Raw genomic sequence first — 22,197 nt, forward strand, 5'->3', positions numbered from 1 at the left:
GGTTCATCCGAGCCTCCACAAGCGTGACTTCCTCTAATCAGATAGGAATCGCAAGTTCACTTCATGTCACCAACCACAGAGGCCGTACGTACCGCATTAGTCATGACATCTTGGATCGCGTCTTCTCCGAGAGCGTTCAATTCTTGATCCAAGCGCCTCTTGACCAGTACATGTCCCGCTGCTTGCGTTTGGGTCGTCGAGCTTTCGCTTTGTCGGGCATTATGCCTAAATCGGGCAAGGTCAAGTTCTACGCTGTAAGAAGGGGCCGACAACCTGGAGTCTACACCACATGGGAAGAAACTGCTAAGCAGGTAGGTAATTGATGCCTATTGGGAGATATTGCTTGTATAGATTGGTTTCAGCTCGACAGGCAACTGATCGACATGGTCCTTTCGTTTCTCTGCAGGTGATTCAATTTCCGGGCGCTGTCCACAAGTCTTTCTCAACGTATCAACAAGCCGAGGTGAGTCGAATGCTTTGCTACAGAATCTTGCTGATTGTCCGACGGAACATGACAGCGATGGTCTGGGGTGAGCGGCCGAGCTGAGAGGTCTCCGGACTCAACGTACTTGACCTCACAGAAACACTGGAGAGCTCGTCATAATTCGCCTCCCAGGTGTCGCCCCTCTTCTCCCCTTCCACAAGCAAAGGCCAAATCCGCCACGATTCATCCCCATTTTCCTCCAGAGCATTCGGCCACTGGCCAGTCTGCTGGCGACCCTCCTCTGTCAGAACAACAGGCTCGGATCCTAGCCAGAATATTGAACGGCGAAAGCTTCTTCTTCACTGGTTCTGCGGGTACAGGAAAATCAGTCTTGCTTCGAGCTATCATCAAGGCGTTCAAGGAGAGGGAGAGGGAGGAGGATGAAAATGTGGAAACACACTGGAGAGATTATCTGAACGATGATGGTCTGGGTGCAAGGGGACGAGGAAGCCGTGAAAGCAGGGACAGGGAGAAACCGACAGCAGTCAAAAGGTGGAAATTGGGCGTCACAGCTAGTACCGGCATGGCAGGAGTGTAAGTCATACAGATTCACAACGCCTATATTCTTGTTGGGGTGGCTGAATCATCTTAATTGCCAGAAATATCGGGGGTTCTACTGTACATTCGTGGGCAGGAGTAGGTCTAGGAGATCTACCTGCTCAAAAGCTGTATGAGAAGATCTTGCGGAACAAGATCACAGCTACTAGATGGCGGACGACCGGCGCTTTGATCATAGATGAGAGTGAGTTCTCCAGCATGACACACAACGACTCACAAATCGGGGTCTTCTACGGTTTATGTCAAGCTTACTCATGCTTGGTGCAGTATCCATGATTGACGCAACGCTCTTCGACAAGCTGGAAGAGATCGCCCGCAAGGTTCGACATGATCCCCGCCCATTCGGTGGACTGCAACTCATCCTCTCTGGAGATTTCTTCCAGTTGCCTCCAGTCGCGAAAGGCTCAAACACCTACGCCTTTGCATTCGAGGCTTCCTCGTGGTCTCAGATCTTCAACAGGGACAAAAACAACATAACGTCGCTCACAAGAGTGTTCCGACAAAAAGAAGATCACTTCGTTCGGATACTTGAGGGGATGCGACGAGGATTGATCAGTGACGAAGATGTGATACTGCTCAAGTCGCTCGAAAGGCAAGTTGAATATGAAGGTGGGATCGAACCGGTCGGACTTTATCCGCAAAAGAGCGAAGTAGCCACAATCAACGCTGCCAGATTGGGGGCCTTGACTACTCCTGTGCAGATATTCCTGGCATGGGACGTTCCAGGCGTCACCTCTAGTGGCTATGCGCTGGACCAAACTCAAGCAACAGCCAGTCTGGATCGGAATACGATATGGCCGAAAGAGCTTGAGTTGAAGGTCGGCGCACTGGTCATGCTTGTGACGGTGAGTGATAGGTCTTGCGTCGCCAATCACAGTCATTCAGCTGACATGAAACCCCAGAATATGCAAGACGGTGTTCTCGTGAATGGTTCTACTGGTGAGGTCCATTTCAGTCTGGAACTTACATACGCCCGCGCTCACACAAATTGTCAGGTATTGTCGTCGATTTTATGACTCTTGCCGATGCAATGGCGGAAGGAATCTCATCACCGGCGGCTGCTTTCGGTGGTGCTCCTAATCCGGAAACCGCTTGGCCAGTCGTCGAGATCACACCAGTCAAACACGCTTCTGGAAAACATTCGAAGCGAGTCATCATACCCTCGATGAGCGTGGATGTTTTGAATGCTCAGTAAGTGCATTGTTTCTCAGCCAGACTACGACGTACAAGACGAACGGATGTTGAGATCTGTCACTTGGGACTGTAGAGGAAAGCCTGAGGCAACAAGATATCAGGTACCGCTCATTTTGGCTTGGGCGTTGACGATACACAAAAGCCAGTGCGTCACGTCAAAATTTGAATACCTTTGGGACATCCACTGAACGCTCAACTTCGCAGGGGTCAGACGTTAGAGAGGGTAAAGATTGACTTAACCAAGATCTTTGTTGAAGGTAGGACTTTTACGCTGTATCGACACGGCTAGACCTTGCGCTGACCCGATTTCTTTGTTAGGCCAGACATACGTGGCAATCTCGAGAGCTGTCAGCCTGGAGAACCTCGAACTGAAAAATTTCACCCCAGATCGGTATGTACGGTTTCCCATTTCAGCTACCTCATGCAACCCTTCGTTCTCTCCGCACTATCTTACTGCAAGACCGAGATGCTGATGAGGAACGGTGTAGGGTGATGGCTCATAGACGAGTCATTGAGTGGGCAAGACCGTTCGAGCAAGAACAGGCGGACGAAGAACAGTGGGATGATTTAGTGACCAATTGCGACCTGGAAGGCTATTAGAGTAGCGCTGCTGCGAGCGACTTCTCTGCTGCGCGGCAGAATATATGGCCAGATGGGAATGCCCGCCAGGAGCGATCGGACCGCTTTCGAACTGACGAATCACACAGTCAATCCATCGCATCTGATAACTGTGCCACATCCATCACGCAGGAGAGATGGGGGCAAGCACCCCAACGAAGTGATTGTGATTGCTACAACACGACATCGGTCCCCATACATGCTACCATAAACAGCCCGAGAGAGCAACCATCCATGCCATGCACTACCTCCTGGCTGCAATCTGTTCGTCCGTTGGAGTGCAGTCCTGAATCCACTCCTGTAAGACCCTTTTGACCTGTCCTCACCTGTCGTAGTGAACGCTCTCGCTCAGTCCGGGTTCCGTCGTTTCCCGAAACCCTGGGATCTGTGACCTTGCTCGATCCCAGCGACATTGGTACGGCTCCACATGCTATCGGTGGAAGAACGAATTCCATGTTGATTCCGTCCGCTCCGTTTTCAGATGAAAGGATGCGACGAGGATCGGGATTGTTCGGAGGATTGACTAGGACGTGGCCCCGGTTTTACGTTACATTGCAATAACCGGGACTCCATCCTTTTGCCCCACATTTCACTGCTGCACGTCGATCACGTTACACCATCGTGTATATATACCGTTCTCATTCTCGGTTCAGTAGGCAGCTCTCTCCCTCTGTCTCTCTCCTCAACCGTAGTCAGACTACTACCACCATGCCCCAACCACCACTCGATTTGCACAAATATCTCGCGACTCCCCTCCCAGCTTTGAGAGAACAGTATCCTCCTGGGACGGGTGGCACGGGTCCTCGTGCGTCCTGGGATGGATCACTGAAAGGTGTTCAGGAGATCGAAGGGTTTGAAGAGGAAGTGAACAAGTGTGAGTGGATCATATCCGGGAGAAGACAAAAGAGTCTTTCGTACACCACATCCTATATTTCTATACTGACCATGATCTACAAAGTCTGGAAGACAGTGCCAACCGATCCTATCGCTCCTCATCCGAATTACAAATACCCAAAGATTGCTCAAGCGCTCACACAGCTGCCTAATCCTCTCAGATCGCCTATCGACCTTCAGAAATGTTCGTCGTATCCCCCTCTGTCATTCGTGTCTTGTTGCGATGCTCAACGCTTCCCACAAGTCGTGGAATGTCATGCTGACCATTCATCACAGGTCTATCCACCCTGCCCTTGGCTGCTATCTCTTCCGCTCTGACCGCTATGGACACAGACGAGTCGGACGTAAATGTCGGACCTCAAGGGGCTCAAGCGCTCGATAGAGCCGGGTACGAGAGTGACGGTGGCGAAGAGCCGGAAGCGCCAAAGGTCGACGATGGGAAGACGAAAGCATGGACTTTCAAGTTCAACAAGTCTCCAATGGGTGAGCAAGCTGTCAACTGTGATATGCCACCTGGTGAAGTGGACAGCTGATCATGACTTCTGCGTAGGCTCCGGAGAATTTTACTTGATGCAGCAGGGCTCAGACGATGTCAAACTTGTTGTGAGGACCATCAATTCTTCCGCTTTCGCTTCGGCAGATTGGGACGAGTACACTGTCAATGTAAGTACGAGATCTTCTTCTTTATTCGAGCAGGAACAATTGACGGCCACCTGCTAGGGTCGGTATCGCTACGACACGCGCTCTAAGGCTTCCTGGTACTGGTCACGATCGTGGGGAGCTGCCAAACGGCTCGGGTGTCAATATTACGTCTTGACAGACTGGCAAAGATGGACCTTCGGTTACTTCAACAAGGAAAGGACTCACGGTTGGACTTCGCATGTGATGCCATTCAATGCGCAGGATCCCAGTATTGCCCAAGCTCTATTCTTCTGGTGTCGGTGAGTTCGCCCGACTGCCGCTCACGAAAAGAAATGGTGTGGATACTGATGGTTCGTTTGTCTGACAGATCCGCAATCGGCGCTGAAAGCGCTTTCGTGCCGACGCAAAAAGACGTCTCTGGTCTTCCCGAGTTGTTCCCTGCGAATCCCGCCCGTCGTATCTCACACAGCGGTGGCAAGCCATCGGCACCTCAGGACAAGAGGAAGGTCAAGGCAGCCAATGAGAGTGATGTGGGTGTGGTGGCATACTTGTTATCATGCTGTGATGCTGACGACTCGTGTTCCAGATTGAAGAGAGTGACGCTGAGGCTGTTGAGGGATAGTCGAAGAGGATGTCAGCAGGAGCCGTAAGAAGGATTGTGACATGGATTCCTGTGTTAGGTTGACGATCGTTATGTCAAATCATTTTTTCGATCACGAACGAACATAGTATCTCTAAGTTGTAAAAATACTGCTTTCTGTGGCGCTCTCATTCGTTACTTGACATGACTGCTCGTCATTTCAACCCACGGCTCTGCGACTCTTCAGACTTCTGACCACTCTTTGCAACGCAGTGTCCGCCCAGACTTCATCATTATCACCGCCATCTACTAGGCCAGCCACTAATCCACCTACCAGCGTGTCCCCCGCCCCTGTCGTGGACACGATCTCGGTCGGGTCAATCCTTGGTGCTGGATAATGTGTCAAAATCAGATATCTTCCTCCATGTGCACCCCCCAGTTTCTGCACTATTCTCTCGGCTCGTCCCCCCTGGCTGGATTTCGACGATGGCGGAGCCTTTTTCAAATGAAGATGTATTAAACCCCTATTTGAAGCTTTGACCCAGAATGAATCAATATAGGGCAATAGTGCCACCATCTTCTGAACGATCCCTTCTTTTCGTATCCATTCTCGTTCTTTCGAAGACGTGAATCGATCGACGGAATTGCGCCAATCCGAATCTAGATTCAGGGAATTTATGTACTCCCATCCTTGTGCGGATTGCTCGTCGGTCAGAGAAGAAGTTAGGAGTGATTGAATCAAGTCAAGTTCCAGGACGTTGGGAGAGAGATGGGCGAGTGGTCGAGGAGTGGTTGGAGAGGTTGGCAGAAGCGAGATGAGGGACGGTAATAATCGAGGTAATTTCGGGGTAGATGTCGGGTCGCAGAATGCTAGTACGATAAGTCGTGTCAGCTGATATAGCGGGACAACAGACCATGAGTCTCGGTCGACTGATTTTCAATCCAGGTTGGCGCTTGTACTCACTAGGTATGTCCAACGATTGACAGGTCTCAAGTAACGACTTGATGACTTCCTCGAGAAGATTACAATCAAATACCACCATTTTCGGTCGAATATCCCGGATAGACTTCTCAATCTGCCAATATCCAATCAGACATCACTCCTGGTTTGTCCCGACACTGAGATGCAAGGGATCTGACCCACTACTTCTCCTGTCAGAGTCTCCACGATGCCCATATCTGCAACACCCGCAACAAGATCTCCATCCTTTTCTAATGTCAGACTGCAGACACTTGTGTTCCCGTTCAGCCTGCCAACCAAACCATCTGTTCTCAATCCTGACGAGTCAAGTTCTAGCTTCAACAACTTCCCAAATGCGTCCGCTTCGGTCTGTCTCTGTACAGTTTCGTCTCGGACTGCAGTGCCTTTCGATATCTCGCCATTGACAGCGGAAGGGGACGGACGGTCAGAAGCGAGACCGTAAGCCGAGATGAGCTGGACAGTAAAGGGAGGTAGAAGGTTCTGAGTAGCTTCTGCGATATTGCGACCCACACCTCCGGGAGACACGAAGACTGCACCCGGCGTGGTCGTGCCTGGCACCAGAGTTTGCGGAGAAGTGGAAGTGAGATCGATAGCGGCTGAACCGAAAACGAGAACGGACGGTGGAGGCAGAGTCGAAGAAGACTGTTGTGGGGCAGACTTGGATGATGAGTTTGTAGTAGTAGAAGGCCCAGCCATGACTGGGTATGAATAGATAGAACTTGATGCATGCGAGTTCTGGAATAGCTCTGCGACCTTGAGAGCGACATCGGCTCCGACTCTCGCATTATTCTCAATTAGCTTGACATCTGATTTCATCGTCAGCCTCAACATCCTTCGACCCCCGCCCTGCTTCAAATCTCATGTTGCACTCACTGAGTTCCAGAGCTCTACCCTGCGTGAGGTCTCCGACACGCTTCAGTAGCCAGGGAGTCACTTCCTTGCCACGTTTATCGATTCCTTGTTCTACACTTTCTCGTACAGCTTGCTCAACGGAAGTTTGGACTGCTGCTCCAGCTTCGGAGTATTCTGAGGGGATGGGAACGGCGAGGAGAGCGCTGAGGGGTGTAGGCAAGGTGAGAGATGTGTCTATAGTGTTGTCATATGTCAACAAATGATCTGTAAGCAGGAACACAAGGGGCCTCACGGATCAAACGACCGGCACTAGAGGCATCAGGAACCCTCCAGGGACTCTTCAGGATGGTCAGCTATGTTCAGATCTGTTCCCAAGGACAGCCTGGAAAGCTGATCTCACCTGGCATCCTGAAGAAGGATGGTAGAAAGCTGGGAACTCCTGCTGCTCTCCAAACGTGGCAACGCATACACCCTGCGTCTCCAGAACTTCCAAGGTACGGGGGATGTCAAGGATCGATTTGGCTCCAGCACAGATGACCGCCATCGGCGTCCGGCCGAGTTCGATCAGGTCGGCCGAGATGTCCATGCCTGGTCAGCGAGATGGTGATTGGATAAATGGAGTAGTCGCGTGGTACGTCAGGAGATCGGCAGCATGAGAGTGTTGCGGGTAGTGGAAGGGGACGCGATGAGAATGAGGAGAGATGTAGCGATAGGCTGTCAACAGCTGGCGCCTCATCCGAGCGGTTCACTCACTGCTTTCAGCGCCACGGTGTACACCTCCAATGCCACCAGTGACGAAGATCCTGATCCCCAGACTGCTACCAATGAACATGGTTCCGGCGACAGTAGTCCCCCCCGTCTTTCCTAAAGCTATCGCAGCCGCTAGATCTCTCCGTGAGACCTTGACACTGCCCTTGGCAATAGCAGACTCTGGGTCACTCAGTTCAGTCAACTGTTGCTTGGACAGCCCCACATGGATTCTACCGTTGATGAGTGCGATGGTTGCAGGAACGACAGATTTGGCTCTAATGATACGTTCGAGAGACTGAGCGGTGGTCCGATTGGTAGGCAAGGGCATACCGTGGGTAATGATAGCGGATTCGAGAGCTATGACTGGTGAGGAGGTCTGTAGAGCGTGGGTGACTTCTTCGGAGATTACAAGACGATTGCCCTACATTAAAAAGCTTTAGCTTACGGTCACGGGCTACTCAGCATGGCGAAACGTCTTGTTGTGATCCAAGGCCTCATGACTTTCATGACGACCAGAGCGTCAGAACAGGAAGCCACACTCACCCATGTTTGCTGAGCTCGTGTCAAGCTCGAGAGCCGTCGCAGTGATGACGGCACTTTCGACCGCGACGATAGACGAAGAGTTCCGCAGATCATGATTTGGCCTAAAAGGTGTGACCAATTGAGGTGAGGTGCAGAAGAAGAGGAGAAGATAAAGATACAGTAGATTAGCGAGATTTAAGAAATACACAGGCTGTTGTGATTACCCCGCATTTCGTCCAATTACCCCGCATCTCCATTCTTACTTGCCGCCAGCGACAGGTGTTGACAAGTAGGTCATCTCGATCAACTCCGTCCAATTTGACTCTTCATCATCAGCGAAACGGCCTCTCGTAGCGGCTGGAGATGGCTTTCAACTCGTACCAGGAGGGTCTAAAGCTCGGAGCGGTGCGTGTTCGTCACTTTGACGGCAACAAATCAACTTATGTCGCCTTGACATCATCAACCTGTCCTTCAGCGACTCCTAGCCTGGGACTGAGCTGAAGGATCTGAAGAGCTGACAATTCGATCTTCAGGACTTGGCGAACAAAGCCATCGCGATCGAATCTTCACTTTCCACCGTCTCTCCGCTCACTTCGCCCCTGCCAATCCTCCAAAAAGCTTTTCCGATATACATATCCTCGGCCGAAACCTACTCGCATCTCCTCTCTTCTAAACTTGTCCCATCGAGCGAGATAGCCCAGGTGACAAAGAAATGGCGACTGGTTCTCGAAAGAGCTGAGAAAATCAAATCTCGTGTGGAGCAACTTGGAGGACAGGTTGGGAAAGCCGAAGTAGGCGATGAAGGGGAAGAGGCTGCTATCTTACGAAGAGGAGGCAAGATCAATGGGCTTACCTTGGACCTGTGGAGGGAACCGACGGCAATTTGTTTCAGGGGCGACAAGAAGTATAGAGACAAAGAACAGCCTGAATTGGCAGAGGAACAAATCAAGGCAGAGGCGGAATGGAGAGAGTTACCAGCAGAATGCTGGGATCAACATACGGAAGAAAATGGCTTCGCTATGAAGCAAGGGCCGATCGCAGACTGTTCGGTGGTGGTGGCCGTGGGTGTAGGGTTGCAGCATAATACGCAGTTCGGAACCAAGGTGTGTGAGCTTGTCTTATCTGCGAGGCTGGAACAGACGTATGCTAAATGACTTGAGACAGTTTGGCTGGGATAACCTCTACCCACAGAACCCGAACGGTAGGCCGATACGGTCAGAGAATGGAAAGCACGTCTTGAAAGTGCTGTTAAATGGCGCTTGGCGCAGCGTACGTGATTCGTCACTGTGATATCATTCTTTGCTGACCTGAAGTGACTACACCTAGGTCGTTTTTGATGCTCTCCTTCCGCACTCTCGCAAAGATGGCACCCCTTTGTACACCACCTGTCATCCCAGCTCCTCATCCTCATCCTCGTCATCAACCTCATCCAGATACATCGAGGACATAGGTGCTCCTTGGGTACCGATAGCGCTCAAGGGGTACTTCAAGGTCCATGGCGGTTATAATCTACGTGGTAGCAATCCTGCGCCTGACATGTACGCGAGTACAGGCTGGCTGCCTGAATATGTCAGCCTGATAGATGGGTTTCAAAGAGAAAAGGAATGGCAGAGGGTATATCAGGCCTGGACAAGAGGTGATGTCGCAGTCAGCCTTGGAACAGGAGCTCACGTCGGTGAAGGTTTGGTACCTCTGCACGCCTATGGAGTGGTTGGTAAGTCGACCCATGCTCGTCTCCGGCACATGCTGATGATGATTGACAGGCTTGCGAGAAGAGGATGGAGAGAGATTGCTGAATATCACGGATCCGGGAGCCGCCTCGTTTACTATGTCATGGGATAGAGTGTGTTCAAATTTCGAGGCTCTGAATCTCAATTGGGATCCCGCCCTGAAACCGGTCGTTGCAACTAGACATTGGTGAGCAGGCTCCCGGTCCCAAGGCTTTAGTGAAGCTCACATGTATGTAGGTCGTGGTTCAAGCCTTCTAGTTCTAGAGCAGCGGCAGATACCGCCATGTCAAATCCACAATACCGACTTCGAGTGACGAGCTCGATCAAACCTTTACCGGAGATATGGATCCTTCTTTCGCAACATGTAACGAGCAATGACAAACCACTAGAGGATATAGCTCTCCATGTTTTTGAGGAATATGGTGCATCCTCGAGCATAACTCTACGAGAAGCCGTGCAACCTAAGCGGGCTGATCAGACGGTGAGCATGCGCGTACGCAATTCAAGATGATCCTCAGCTGACTTCATCGAGAAAGAGTCCGTACGCCAACAGCGTCCATGTATTGGTACGGTATCAGCTTCGTCGACCTGATTCGAACCTTCTTATAATACCAGCTAGAGACCGCGGCAATTTCCAAACTTCATTCACTCTGAATGTTTACGCCCCAATCGGGTGCTCGCTTGACCTCGAGCGGATAGCGCGGCATATGCCGTTCTCTGAGACTGTATCTGGCGTCATAACCAGTCGCAATGCCGGAGGTCATCCGGGTTGGCCGACCAGTATGAACAATCCGCAGTACAAGGTGATCGTTTCACCCCCTGCGAGAGGAGGGAGAGTACATGCCAGAATGGTGTTTCGAGGCGAAAAGGACACGGCATGGAATGTGAAATTGCTGTGGGGGAGAGGTGAACAGGTGTTTGAGTGAGTAGCCTCCAAAGGTTCCTTCGGTGATGACGCTGATAAGAGGTGGGAAAGGATGACAGAGGACATGATTTTGGCCAATAGCGGTGCTTATTCTTACGGAATGGCCTTCTGCGACATCTCGGATCTCCATCGTGAGTCCGATAAGCTTCACATAGTGGACATGATGGTTGAATCGTTGACCTTCTCGTTCAGCTGGTATATACACTATGGTGATATCGGCTTTCGATCCTGGTCAAACAGGCGCGTATACTTGTGCCTTTGAATCGACAGCTTCGGCCGCTTTGACATCCATTCCATCCGAGGGGTCAGGAATGTTCAGTCGAGTCGTCGCTGGCAAGTGGTGAGCTACTCCACGTTTATGACGAAGTTACATGCGATTAAGCTGACCTCAATGACCAATTCTGATAGGACTGAGATCAATGCCGGTGGAAGACCGAGTGGAGGGAAGTACGAGTACAACCCAAAGGTGGAAGTCATTCTTCCTAAGGCTGGCACTATTCTGTGAGTATCCTCGATGCACCATGATCGATGATCATGTCAGATGCCGAGCCATTGATTCTCGTCGACCGGCAGGTCTCGTTTGTACCTCCCTCAACCTTCCCCTACACCAATCAACTTGACTATCTTCAAGCGAGGCTTGGATGGAACTCTAGGCGAACAAATAGCCACCACAGGTCCATATGCGGACACTCTCACAGGGGTCTGTACTAGAAGGGTCAAGTTGGACAGCGGTATATATGTCTTCGTTCCCTCTACTTATGAGGCGTCAAAATCGGATTGGATCATGAAGATCTGGTCGGATGTGGCGATCAGCGCAGAACTTATCAGGGCCTAGTATACTGTATGGCATCTTGTATGTGAATACTGTAGATTAGTACAGCATGTTGACAGCCATTCCGTTCATTCATAGAATCCATTTAAAGAGAGTTGTATCCATGAGAGACGTTCTCATGTTGGACTAGGCAGGCCCAGTCAAGGAGCAATTTTGCACTGACTCAATTCTCATGGCTGTAATGGTCGCGATCTCACTGACTATATTCAACCTTGTCGCTTCATCGCTGCAACCTCTCTTTTCTTGTCTTTGACTGATCCTCTTGACCCATTTGACTCCACCTTCGATATCTAAGATGATGTGTAGTTGAGACCTCCGCTTTGTGTTCCGAGCTCTTTGACATCGGTACAGTAGGAATGTGGATTCTGGGGCAGGTCATCTTGGAGAAATAAATTCGACTTCGGTTTTGACCGCGTCGATATCCAGCAGTTTGAGTATCTCCGAGCCTCATTCACGCCCTTCACATCAACTGTGATCTTCAACCAATACCTACTATATATATCAGGACATCACGGACTTACCTCTGGGTTGTTCGCCTCTGTAAAGCTTTCAATTCGTTTTGACGTATGCGGTTTGCCCCCGCACAGATGGGCAATGACTAACATCTTCCATATAGCACCGACAATGTCGTTGGAAACAGGACAATCATTCACTGTTGATGGAGAATGCCCCTTTTGTATACCCTCCACATTGGCATTTGGGGGGGTCTGCCATTCTTGAGAGAGGTTGTATAGTTGATGCAAAGTGTTCGATCGCTTGACTGTTTGGAAGGATAGGAGAACGAAAAGATGATGATGATGATGATGATAAGGAAGAGGAGTTCAGAATGATGCATGGTGTGTGCTGGTGTGTGCTGGTGTGTGCTGTGTGCTGCGTGATATGTGTTGTGTGTTGTTGTGAGTGAATGACGCCTTCTCACTGTGGGGAGAATTGTGCTTTGCTTGTAAGCGATTCTTCTCAGAACATGATGCACCTAATCCCTCTCTCAAAAATCCTTCACTTGGCTGATGCTTTCTCCCCACCACGATGGGCAGGCTGAACAGCTTCTCGGAAAACTCGATGTCGACCTAATCGAGGCCGAAGTGGAAAGTTTTCGATCTGGTCATACATGTACCGTCCACAAGCCTTCCACTTGGAAGGAGCTGGCGAGACTCAGCGGAGCCTACAATACGCACCTCATCATCGAATTTGAGGATGGGATTAAATGGGTCATGCGAACCCGCAGGAAATAAAGGAAACACGAACCTTGGGAGACGATGAAGCTCAATCTCGACAGCGAATATGCCGCGGTCAAAGTGTCATCTGAAATCTGCACATTGTTCCCAAAGGCTTGGGCTCGGCCAGCAAATTCTCAGCGTGAGTGAACTCACGCAGCCTGAAGGACAAGGGATTCCAGGGTGCTGACCTGAAACTGTAACCCCCAGTCCCCTCCAATATCCTTTACTTCTACCAACAATATATTGATGGCGAAGCTGCTTTCGGTATCATGATCTCCATCCCACCGATCACCGACCCTGCGATCAGGCTCATCCGCAATTACGCCGCATTCATGATACAACTCGAGAAGCTTTCTTTCGATAAAGTCGGGAGTTTAAGAACCGCCGACGATGGCTCATTCCAAGTCGGACCCTGTCTCGAACGACTCCCAGTTTTGCAGCATCCTCCTTATTTCCTTGGTCCATTTGGTACTGCCAAGCAACGATATCTTGCGGTTATCAACGCACGAGTTGGACAAACTCTACAAGGTGCGCGGCATGCGCCCTCTATGGAATTGCTTCACTATCTCATTCTGCTTGACTTGAAATCGTATGTCAGTGACTGTCCAGCGTTGGATTAGGGATAATCGTATATCAAGGACATGGACGAGATGGGGTCTCATGTCCGAATTGACAAGGATGGGAACATCAGAGGTGTCATTGATTAGGAATGGTGAGCAGCATCTCAGCTCATCAATCGATTCACAGTTCCTGAAGGATATCGGCCGATTGGTGGCACAGGGCGATTCTCACCTGCAAAGCAGAAGTATTTGCCGCTCCCACAAACATGACGGGCACACCTGTCATCTACACCCCAATTTTCTCACCTCTCCAGAAATCTATCATATCAAAGACTGCGATCGAGCACACAGAAGTCTGTCATTGCATTGCGATCGCACAGCGCATCTTAGATAAGATACACACACCACAGACTTGATTTGTTTTCAAACTATTTTCAGGTGTGGCAGAAGGAATGCGAGTGACATTCTGATTCCGTTCGCCACTTTCATCTGTTTTTGCGGGGCTCACTCATGTCATTGAAAAAAGTTGTAGACAGACATTGCCATTGGCGACTGCCTACAACTGGGCTGGACTTCTCCTTTTCCGTCTTACGTCTTCTAATACCTACTTGACATCTGGCATAAACCAATCTAGCGCATTCCTGAAAGTCTCCCTCCCAGGACCATACTCGCAATGACGACACATCACCCTCGCACCCTCCCAATCGTCCTAATCACGGGTACACCTGGAACCGGCAAGACCCTCCACTCGCAACTCCTCTCTCAGGAATTCGCCGAATCGTCGACGCCGATGAGACATCTGAACATTGGGGATATTGTCAAGGAGCATGGGTTTCATGAAGGCTGGGATGAGGAGTGGAGTTGCTGGGTGGTTGATGAGGAACGATTGTTAGATTATCTGGAAGGCGTTGTAAATCCTGAAGATGGACCGAGTTCGACTGGTGAGCGTTCGATTGCTTTCTGATGCAATGGTGTCTCCAAGCATGAATGAACGGTATTGTAATGCCGTGATAGCGGGACACTTGATTTCTGACTTCAATCCTGCCGAGCTGACGCGATACCACCTCAGGCTTCATTCTGGACCATCACGACCCTTCCTTATTCCCCGAACGATGGGTCGACTTAGCCGTGGTGCTCACCTGTGACAACGGTATCTTGCATGATCGTCTCACAGCTAGGTGAGATTTCGACGCGACAACATGACACAACACCACACGCTGACTCTGATTCTGAACTCTTCGCGTGCTACTCAGGAATTACCCCACGAAAAAGATCACAGAGAATGTCACGGCCGAAATCATGATGACGTGTCTGAACGAGACTCGAGAATCATATGCGGAGGAAATCGTTGTGGAACTGAAGAGTGAAGGAGAGACGGACAATGAGGTGGATGAGAATGTTCGGCGGATCGCGGAATGGATTGGGAAATGGACGGACGACAGGAAGAATGGCGTGCACGATGAGGATGAGGCTAGCTAGTTTGAGACTATCATCTGTGCATGTCCTTCTGACACGGCACAGGGCAATTGTCGGAGAAGAGGGAGTCGGTCCCTGTCATCAATGTGGCCTTGCACATACACAAGATAGAATGTATATTATGCATCGAAAACGTCAACATGTCGTCGTATGCTCCTGTCTAGAGACACATCCACTTCGCACACATCACTTCGTCAAAAGGAACTCGTCGAGCTGTTTATCCGTAGTTACTACATCGAGCGCACACAAAGTCAGTACTGCCTGGCAAAAGTGCCTCGTGTATCGTACTCACAGTCTGAAGACGTCGTTGAATACGAAATAGCTTCCTCCCTCGGGCATCAGCTGGATTATTCCAATCTGATTCAGCTTCTTTCTTCTCCTCTTCGAGTACATAAAAGCTCACGTGGAATACCTGGGTGAACTGGAGCGGGTTCTGTCCATCGTCAACGAGGAGTTGACCGGTGACGAGGACGATGAGGGAAGCAGTGGTGGGTGATGAAGGCTGAGCGTCGATGGTGACTACCTTGTGTTCCACTTTGGCGAAGGGGAGGCCCTAATGGTGGTGAGGTCGTGATGACATTTTGAGGTATCGAGGAGATAGACAGAGGGGGAATCGCAGCTTGATCAGTCTCCTTGAACGACCTGTTATGATCGGACGGATCAAAACGACTCACGACCAGCTTCTCGACGATAGCGGGAGCACCTTGGATCTGACTAGACTCCCAGGTCATCATCGAGGTATCTCTCTGAGCGTTGCGAGCATATCAGCTTCTGCTGTGAGAGGGCGTACACGCGACAGCCAACGTACGTAGAGAGAAGCCAGACCATTTCTGTCAGAATCGAATTGTTGATAGTAGAATTCTAGGCCGAGTGAAACTTAATCAGCTGACATTCAGCCCCGAAACAGATCGATCTTCATAGCTCACGGGTGAACTGCTGGGCGATAGAAGTGGGGTCGGACATCTTGAGTGTCTTGGATCGCTGGTGGTAGCAGAGTGAGAGCAGAGCTGACGATCAATCGTCGACAACAATACAACAATAAATGAGAGCCGAATGGTAACGCTTCTGAGCTGGGTATACAAAACAATGCCACGCCATCGGTGTTTTCGGTGTTTGACCGTACACGTGGTTGACCACATGGAGCCCCGTGCAGTGTGGTGTTTTCCGGTTTTCTCTGATGGGATGTGACGGACAAAGTAAGGAAGCGCGTCGTTGTGTATTTTTAGGATCGTACGCTGTGCAGATGGTTGATTACCTGACTGACTATTTACCATCGCACATCCCTCAAGCCTTGGTCAACTACAAAACACAACCCAAACACACCTCCTTTCTCCCTCATCTCTCATCCCCCTTTTGGCCTCTACAACGAACTGAACCATCAAGAGAAACCATACCCGTCTAACTCATAGAATACCTTCTTTTCCCGCTCGTCATCATATTCGATCCGATCAGACAAACGACCAGTCGCCCACCATGCTGTCAACTCTCATCATCGCGTCCGTCCTCTCCCTACTCGCCGTCTCAGTACAAGCAGTGCCTTGCGTCCAGTTCGATGCAAACTGGAATCTATATGCTTTCGGTGGCTCTTCCGATGTCAAGCTCGGGGCCAACGACACTTGGGCATGTAAGCGAACATCTTGGACGTTCTGTTGCCTAGACGACTGACGCGCGTGTTTCTTTTTTCCCCGGGGAAATCAGCACCCAGCCCAAGTCCTCTCTCAACATCTGGTAGACCGTGAGTTGTTGTCAGTTCGAGGAGCAGGACAGGACTGACCGTGCCCTTTACAGTCCTTGGACCGGTAGCAACACCCAATGTATCCTCTCGCAGACCAACAATGCAATGTACGTCATCGGTGGCGACAGCGACTTGAGCGTGAGTACCGAACTCTTTCTGGGAGATCCCATTCTTTACGTCCTCATACTCTTGGCGTCGCGCGTCCCGACGATATCATCTGACACCATGCTGATCACTTTACCTCTTTTCGTTGTCATAGAAAATATACATCTACAACTTCGCTTCCGATTCATGGTCAACCCAATCTACCTCCTCTGCACCTTCCGACCTCGGAAACTCCCGATCCTCCTCCGTCCTTGATCATGACACCAACACCCTTTTCACCCTCACCACCGGTTCCGGCTTGTATCAACTTGACATGAGCAGTGTCACCAACTCTGCCAGTGGATCTGCTCTTGATTGGCAAGCTGTCGAGAACCCCAGCTTCTCCGTCAGCGGATACACCGTCACTGCTGCTCAAGCCGCCAACCACATCTTCTACCTTGGGGTTCCCGGCACAGCCGCTGGTTCTGCAGACATCTTCGTCGTTCACTTTGCTTACTTCCAACCTACCGCCCAAGCATTCAGCGGTACTGCTTTCCCCGACTCTGCTGGTCAAGCTGTGTCCATTCCCAACGCCGGAGACAACGTCCCTTACCAGATCGTCTTTGTCCCCAACGATTTCTCCAACACCTACATCCTCACGCACTGGACCGATCTGGGTGACTACACCGTCACTTCCGACGCCCCCTTTGCAACCAATCTCATCAACTCTACGCAGACCCTCCCCGCTCCCTCATCTCAAGACAACGCCGCTGCCTATGCCGCCTCCCCCTATGCTCTGGTTCAGATCGATACTTCAGGCAACATCAACTACTTGAGCAGCCCCGTCGGATCCGACTACACCGTCGCCTCCGGAGCCACCTGGCAGAGGATGAGCTATTCACTCTCTGGGTCCGGCGGATCTTCCAACTCAACCACCAACTCTACCAACTCTGCATCTGCATCTTCATCGTCGTCCGCCACTGTTGGTGTTGGATCCCTTGCTCCTTCTGCCACAGGAAGCAGGAGTGCCAGTCGATCAGCCTCCGCGAGCTCCGCTGGCTCTAGCCCCAGCGCCTCGGCGTCGTCATCCTCCAGCTCTGCCGCCGGAAAGAGCTTGGCCGCTCGAGGTGATGTCCTCGGTCTCGCCGTCGGACTCGTTGCACTTGCTGCTGGCATGCTCTTGTAACGATGATCGATGGACGGTCGCGGAGTGCGAGGGAGCTCTAGTGTATATACGTGTGTAGTGACGACAACGGATACGGACATTTACTAAGGAGATTCTGAAGGACGGCTTGTTCAGGTATGACCCAAAAATCAATACTGTGACACATCTGTCGATTGTGTCCTCAGTTACCATAGCATTCATATTCAGCGTAGTCCTTGCTAGCAATGTCACTTTTGATCCTCTTGCTAGCAGCAGTGGCCGGAATCGAGCGCTTACGGTTACTGCTTCGGCTGAATGGTACCTGATATTTCAGCCTACCGTCGTCATGACGGGTAGATTGACTGATGCTCGCTGAAGTGTAGCCCGGTTCAGCGCGCAGAGTGGAAGCGTGGTCGTTGGATGAAGTGCTGAGAAGCTGAAGAGACTTGGTCATGCTATCAGACGTTCCTAATCCCTTATGATTTCTAGGTTAATGAATGGTAATCCGATTGACCCGGAATGTAATTAGAGATAAGGAAAGAGTTGGTGGGTATTTATTTGTCTCGGTGCCTGACTCGAGTTGAACCTGGACGATTGAGTCCGGCTTCTCAACATCCCTCTCCTGTGTCTTCCCGCTCTCACTCTGTCTCAACAGTCATCTTGGTCATCATTCCATCAAGCCCGTAGCTCCCCTGTTGTGCTCAGACCATTATAGATCGGCTCCTGGTAGATCGTTGCACGAGCGGACTCTTTGACTCCCTTCTGAAGCGAGCCTTGGTTGACTCTTCTCAACATGCACCTTCTACCGCGAGAGCAAGTGAGCCGTCCTTTGTGGTACCCATTTCCGCCTCATCGCTCCCGAGCTTCGCTTTCGCGATCAACTGAGAAGACCAGCTGATGTCCTCTGCTTCGCTCTCCCTTTCCCTTCCCCCTCGGCGTCCAGGACAAGCTCATCCTCACGACACTGGGCTCGTTGGCACAACGTCGACTCGCCCGAGGACTTCAGCTAAACAAATCCGAAGCCATCGCCCTCATCGCCTCTCAGCTCCACGAATTCATAAGGGATGGCAACCATTCCGTCGCGCAGCTCATGGATCTCGGGAAGAAGATGCTGGGCAGGAGACATGTCATGTTTGGCGTTCCGGAGGGAATACATGATATTCAGGTCGAGGGCACTTTTCCGGATGGCACTTTTTTGGTCACGGTTCATGATCCGATAAGTTCAGATGATGGAGATTGTGAGTGAATCTGTGCAATTCGATCATCCCATTGGTGAGGATTCTGGGAAGAGAGAGTAAAATGGTATGCGGTGCGAATCAAGGGGGACAGAGGAACCATTGTTGGGAATAGCGGAATGAAGTTACTCCAGTGGTACCGAGACTTGCCATCGTAGCCGCCCTGAATCAGAACGAGACTGACAGCTGTCTCCACCCAGTGAATAATGCCCTTTACGGATCCTTCCTCCCCCTTCCATCGCAAGATCTCTTCCCACTGCCCGAACCTCCCAAACCCGACACATACCTCCCAGGTGCTGTGGTGTGTATCAAGAAGAAGATCCCACTCAATGTCGGTCGGCGACGATTCTTCCTCGAGGTCAAGAACGAGGGCGATCGACCTATTCAAGTCGGCTCACACTACCCTTTCCTCGAGACCAACCCTTCGCTCATTTTCGACAGACTCCTGTCGTACGGATGTCATCTCGACATTGCGGCGGGTACTGCGGTACGATTCGAGCCGGGAGAGAGGAAGACGGTCAGTATGGTGGAAGTGGGAGGGGAGAAGCTGTTGTACGGTGGCTCGGGGTTGGGTAGTGGTCCTTTCCACGAGAGCTTGAGGGAGACTAAGGTCAAGGACCTGGTAGAAAAGGGCGGGTTTGGACATAAGAAGCAGGACAAAGTGGAAGATGCACCCGTCGTAGAGATGGACAGAGAAGTGGCAAGTCCATTCGAGCTCCTGAGATTCAAGCCGGGGAAGCTGAACAGTCATCTCTCTGCAGTACGCATCGATGTTCGGTCCCACCACCGGCGACAAGGTTCAGCTTGCGGATATGAACCTCTGGATCGAGGTGGAAAAGGATTATACAGTGTATGGCGACGAGTGCAAGTTTGGGGGAGGTGAGTACCTTTCGACAGCGGCAATTCCATGTACCCTAAGGCTAACAAGTACGTCCTTAGGCAAGGTGCTGAGAGACGGACAAGGTCAAGCCTCCGACCGTTCTGATGCTGAAGTTTTGGATCTCGTCATCACAAACGCTCTCATCATTGATTGGAGCGGTATTTACAAAGTGAGCCTGAACAGACGGGCAGCACCGTGGTGATATCGAGCTGATGCCGTCCATCTCAGGCCGACATTGGCGTCAAGGACGGAAAGATCGCTGGTATCGGCAAGGCAGGCAATCCTGATATTATGGATGGTGTTACTGAAGGCATGATCTTTGGTTCTAACACCGAAGTCATCGCTGGCGAAAAGTTGATCGTCACCGCTGGTGCATTGGATGTCCATGTCCATTACATCTGCACACAACTCTGGAGCGAGGCACGTCTTTCCGTACTGCACTGCAACACGAAGCTGACGAAGTTGAATTAGGCCCTCGCATCAGGTATCACCACTGTTGTCGGCGGTGGTACGGGACCTGCAGACGGTACCAATGCCACGACCTGTACATCTTCCGCATTTTACATGCACAATATGATGGCGGCAACAGATACCATCCCTATCAACTTTGGCTTCACCGGCAAGGGAAACGATGCTGGAACCAAGGGACTGAAGGACATTGTGGAAGCCGGAGCATGCGGCTTGAAATTACACGAAGATTGGGGATCGACCCCGGAAGCTATTGATAGAGCTCTGATCGTTGGAGATGAGTATGATGTCCAGGTGAGCAGAATTCAAACCCCTTATCGGCACGCATGGCGGTGCTAATATCAACCTCAAGGTCAACATCCATACCGACACGCTCAACGAGAGTGGGTACGTTGAGAGTACACTCGCGGCAATCAAAGGCAGGACCATTCACACGTACGTCAGCGGTCGTTTTTTTGGCAGTGCAAGCCGTCGTACTGACTCATGGACAGTTACCACACTGAGGGAGCGGGTGGTGGTCACGCCCCGGACATTATCGTTGTGGTAGAGCAGGAGAATGTCCTGCCCAGTTCCACCAACCCCACCCGACCATACGCCGTCAACACGCTGGACGAGCACCTTGATGTAAGATGGCACTAGATTTTTCACGTTCGCGTACTGATTCCTCGATGTTTCACATAGATGCTGATGGTTTGTCACCATCTGGACAAATCAATACCCGAGGATATCGCCTTTGCCGACTCTAGGATCCGAGCGGAGACCGTCGCAGCAGAAGACGTCCTTCAAGACACCGGTGCGATCTCCATGATCAGCAGTGATGCACAAGCGATGGGTCGGATTGGTGAAGTCGTAGCGAGAACATGGCGAACAGCTGCGAAGATGAAGGACGTTCGTGGACCACTCGAAGGCGACAGTGACAAGAGCGACAACAACCGAATCAAGCGATACATTTCCAAATACACTGTCAACCCCGCCATCACTCATGGCATGTCCCACTTGGTCGGACAAGTCGCAGTGGGATGTCTTGCCGATTTGGTGATCTGGAAGCCCGAGACATTCGGTGCTAAGCCAGAGATGGTTCTCAAGGGTGGTGTCATTGCCTGGGCACAGATGGGGGATGCCAATGCGTCTATCCCGACTGTCCAACCGGTGTTCGGAAGGCCCATGTGGGGCGCTCAGCCATCTGCCGCCGCTCTAAACTCAGTGGTGTGGGTCAGTCAAGCGTCGATTGATGGAGGTGAGTCCGGCCTGTCTCAAAGGCGTGAAGGCGAAGTCTGACCACGCACATCAGGTTTCATCAAAGAGTACGGTCTCAAGAAGAGACCAGAAGCCGTCAAGAATTGCAGGAAGATTGGTAAGAAGGATATGAAGCTGAACGATGCGATGCCGAAGATGACCGGTAAGTACTACGCTTAGAATGTGCACGGCGCTAGCTAACAGACGTGACTCGATGATCAGTCGATCCGGAGACTTACGAGGTGCATGCAGACGGAGTGCTTTGTGATGCTCCTCCGGCGACCTCGCTACCGCTCACCAAGAAGCACTTTGTGTTTTAATGGCGGGCAGATACGAGATGAGATGACCGAGTAAAAAGAGAAGGTAGCAGGTGTGCTTGTGCGGTATAACGCTTGATTGTACGATACGAGTGAGCAGTGTCATTGATCCGCATATGAAGTTACATGAATGGAAACATGCCGAGATGATTACGGGTTATGTCGTTTTTGCGGTTACCTTGAGCAAGTCGGTGAAGAGTGACCGAACTGGTCGTGGTGACTCACCGAGCTAGAAGGCTAAAAGGGTCAAAGATAACAGTTGCCGATAAAGGTGATGTTCCG

At 51.1% G+C, this 22,197-nt stretch overlaps 9 protein-coding genes across 9 annotated transcripts; 7 read left to right on the forward strand and 2 right to left on the reverse strand.

Annotated features, from left to right (window-relative positions):
- Window positions 1-221: 221 nt before the first annotated feature.
- Window positions 222-2,836, forward strand: IAR55_002186 (uncharacterized protein; the record flags this gene model as incomplete). The annotated part of the gene is made up of 11 exons (XM_066945303.1): window positions 222-311; window positions 407-463; window positions 519-1,018; window positions 1,084-1,226; window positions 1,310-1,887; window positions 1,945-1,981; window positions 2,038-2,233; window positions 2,310-2,381; window positions 2,441-2,493; window positions 2,555-2,627; window positions 2,725-2,836. 11 exons carry the CDS (start codon window positions 222-224, stop codon window positions 2,834-2,836), a joined length of 1,911 nt encoding a protein of 636 aa, XP_066803992.1.
- Window positions 2,837-3,562: 726 nt separating this feature from the next.
- On the forward strand, window positions 3,563-5,012 carry IAR55_002187 (uncharacterized protein; the record flags this gene model as incomplete). The annotated part of the gene is made up of 7 exons (XM_066945304.1): window positions 3,563-3,728; window positions 3,813-3,932; window positions 4,025-4,231; window positions 4,299-4,411; window positions 4,469-4,689; window positions 4,758-4,920; window positions 4,977-5,012. The coding sequence occupies 7 exons, from the start codon at window positions 3,563-3,565 to the stop codon at window positions 5,010-5,012; spliced, it is 1,026 nt and encodes a 341-aa protein (XP_066803993.1).
- Window positions 5,013-5,190: 178 nt separating this feature from the next.
- Window positions 5,191-8,190, reverse strand: IAR55_002188 (uncharacterized protein; the record flags this gene model as incomplete). The annotated part of the gene is made up of 8 exons (XM_066945305.1): window positions 5,191-5,840; window positions 5,935-6,046; window positions 6,115-6,758; window positions 6,826-7,038; window positions 7,097-7,142; window positions 7,205-7,392; window positions 7,558-7,975; window positions 8,098-8,190. 8 exons carry the CDS (start codon window positions 8,188-8,190, stop codon window positions 5,191-5,193), a joined length of 2,364 nt encoding a protein of 787 aa, XP_066803994.1.
- A 249-nt stretch (window positions 8,191-8,439) lies between these two features.
- Window positions 8,440-11,566, forward strand: IAR55_002189 (uncharacterized protein; the record flags this gene model as incomplete). Its single annotated transcript, XM_066945306.1, has 11 exons — window positions 8,440-8,481; window positions 8,610-9,179; window positions 9,241-9,345; window positions 9,403-9,790; window positions 9,840-9,993; window positions 10,044-10,287; window positions 10,343-10,728; window positions 10,783-10,862; window positions 10,924-11,071; window positions 11,140-11,232; window positions 11,305-11,566. 11 exons carry the CDS (start codon window positions 8,440-8,442, stop codon window positions 11,564-11,566), a joined length of 2,472 nt encoding a protein of 823 aa, XP_066803995.1.
- Window positions 11,567-12,819: 1,253 nt separating this feature from the next.
- Window positions 12,820-13,810, forward strand: IAR55_002190 (uncharacterized protein; the record flags this gene model as incomplete). Its single annotated transcript, XM_066945307.1, has 4 exons — window positions 12,820-12,919; window positions 12,988-13,390; window positions 13,561-13,697; window positions 13,779-13,810. The coding sequence occupies 4 exons, from the start codon at window positions 12,820-12,822 to the stop codon at window positions 13,808-13,810; spliced, it is 672 nt and encodes a 223-aa protein (XP_066803996.1).
- Window positions 13,811-14,013: 203 nt separating this feature from the next.
- Window positions 14,014-14,819, forward strand: IAR55_002191 (uncharacterized protein; the record flags this gene model as incomplete). The annotated part of the gene is made up of 3 exons (XM_066945308.1): window positions 14,014-14,281; window positions 14,410-14,518; window positions 14,594-14,819. The coding sequence occupies 3 exons, from the start codon at window positions 14,014-14,016 to the stop codon at window positions 14,817-14,819; spliced, it is 603 nt and encodes a 200-aa protein (XP_066803997.1).
- A 285-nt stretch (window positions 14,820-15,104) lies between these two features.
- IAR55_002192 (uncharacterized protein) lies at window positions 15,105-15,779 on the reverse strand (the record flags this gene model as incomplete). The annotated part of the gene is made up of 5 exons (XM_066945309.1): window positions 15,105-15,158; window positions 15,220-15,369; window positions 15,491-15,562; window positions 15,625-15,677; window positions 15,743-15,779. The coding sequence occupies 5 exons, from the start codon at window positions 15,777-15,779 to the stop codon at window positions 15,105-15,107; spliced, it is 366 nt and encodes a 121-aa protein (XP_066803998.1).
- Window positions 15,780-16,289: 510 nt separating this feature from the next.
- Window positions 16,290-17,821, forward strand: IAR55_002193 (uncharacterized protein; the record flags this gene model as incomplete). The annotated part of the gene is made up of 4 exons (XM_066945310.1): window positions 16,290-16,440; window positions 16,515-16,551; window positions 16,605-16,689; window positions 16,811-17,821. 4 exons carry the CDS (start codon window positions 16,290-16,292, stop codon window positions 17,819-17,821), a joined length of 1,284 nt encoding a protein of 427 aa, XP_066803999.1.
- Window positions 17,822-18,572: 751 nt separating this feature from the next.
- Window positions 18,573-21,918, forward strand: IAR55_002194 (urease; the record flags this gene model as incomplete). The annotated part of the gene is made up of 12 exons (XM_066945311.1): window positions 18,573-18,596; window positions 18,723-19,017; window positions 19,215-19,714; window positions 19,776-19,893; window positions 19,954-20,063; window positions 20,123-20,314; window positions 20,366-20,656; window positions 20,715-20,797; window positions 20,854-20,986; window positions 21,044-21,599; window positions 21,654-21,761; window positions 21,821-21,918. 12 exons carry the CDS (start codon window positions 18,573-18,575, stop codon window positions 21,916-21,918), a joined length of 2,508 nt encoding a protein of 835 aa, XP_066804000.1.
- Between the last annotated feature and the right edge of the window lie 279 nt (window positions 21,919-22,197).

This window comes from Kwoniella newhampshirensis, chromosome 4, assembly GCF_039105145.1.
Source record: "Kwoniella newhampshirensis strain CBS 13917 chromosome 4, whole genome shotgun sequence".
Classification (NCBI taxonomy): domain Eukaryota; kingdom Fungi; phylum Basidiomycota; class Tremellomycetes; order Tremellales; family Cryptococcaceae; genus Kwoniella; species Kwoniella newhampshirensis.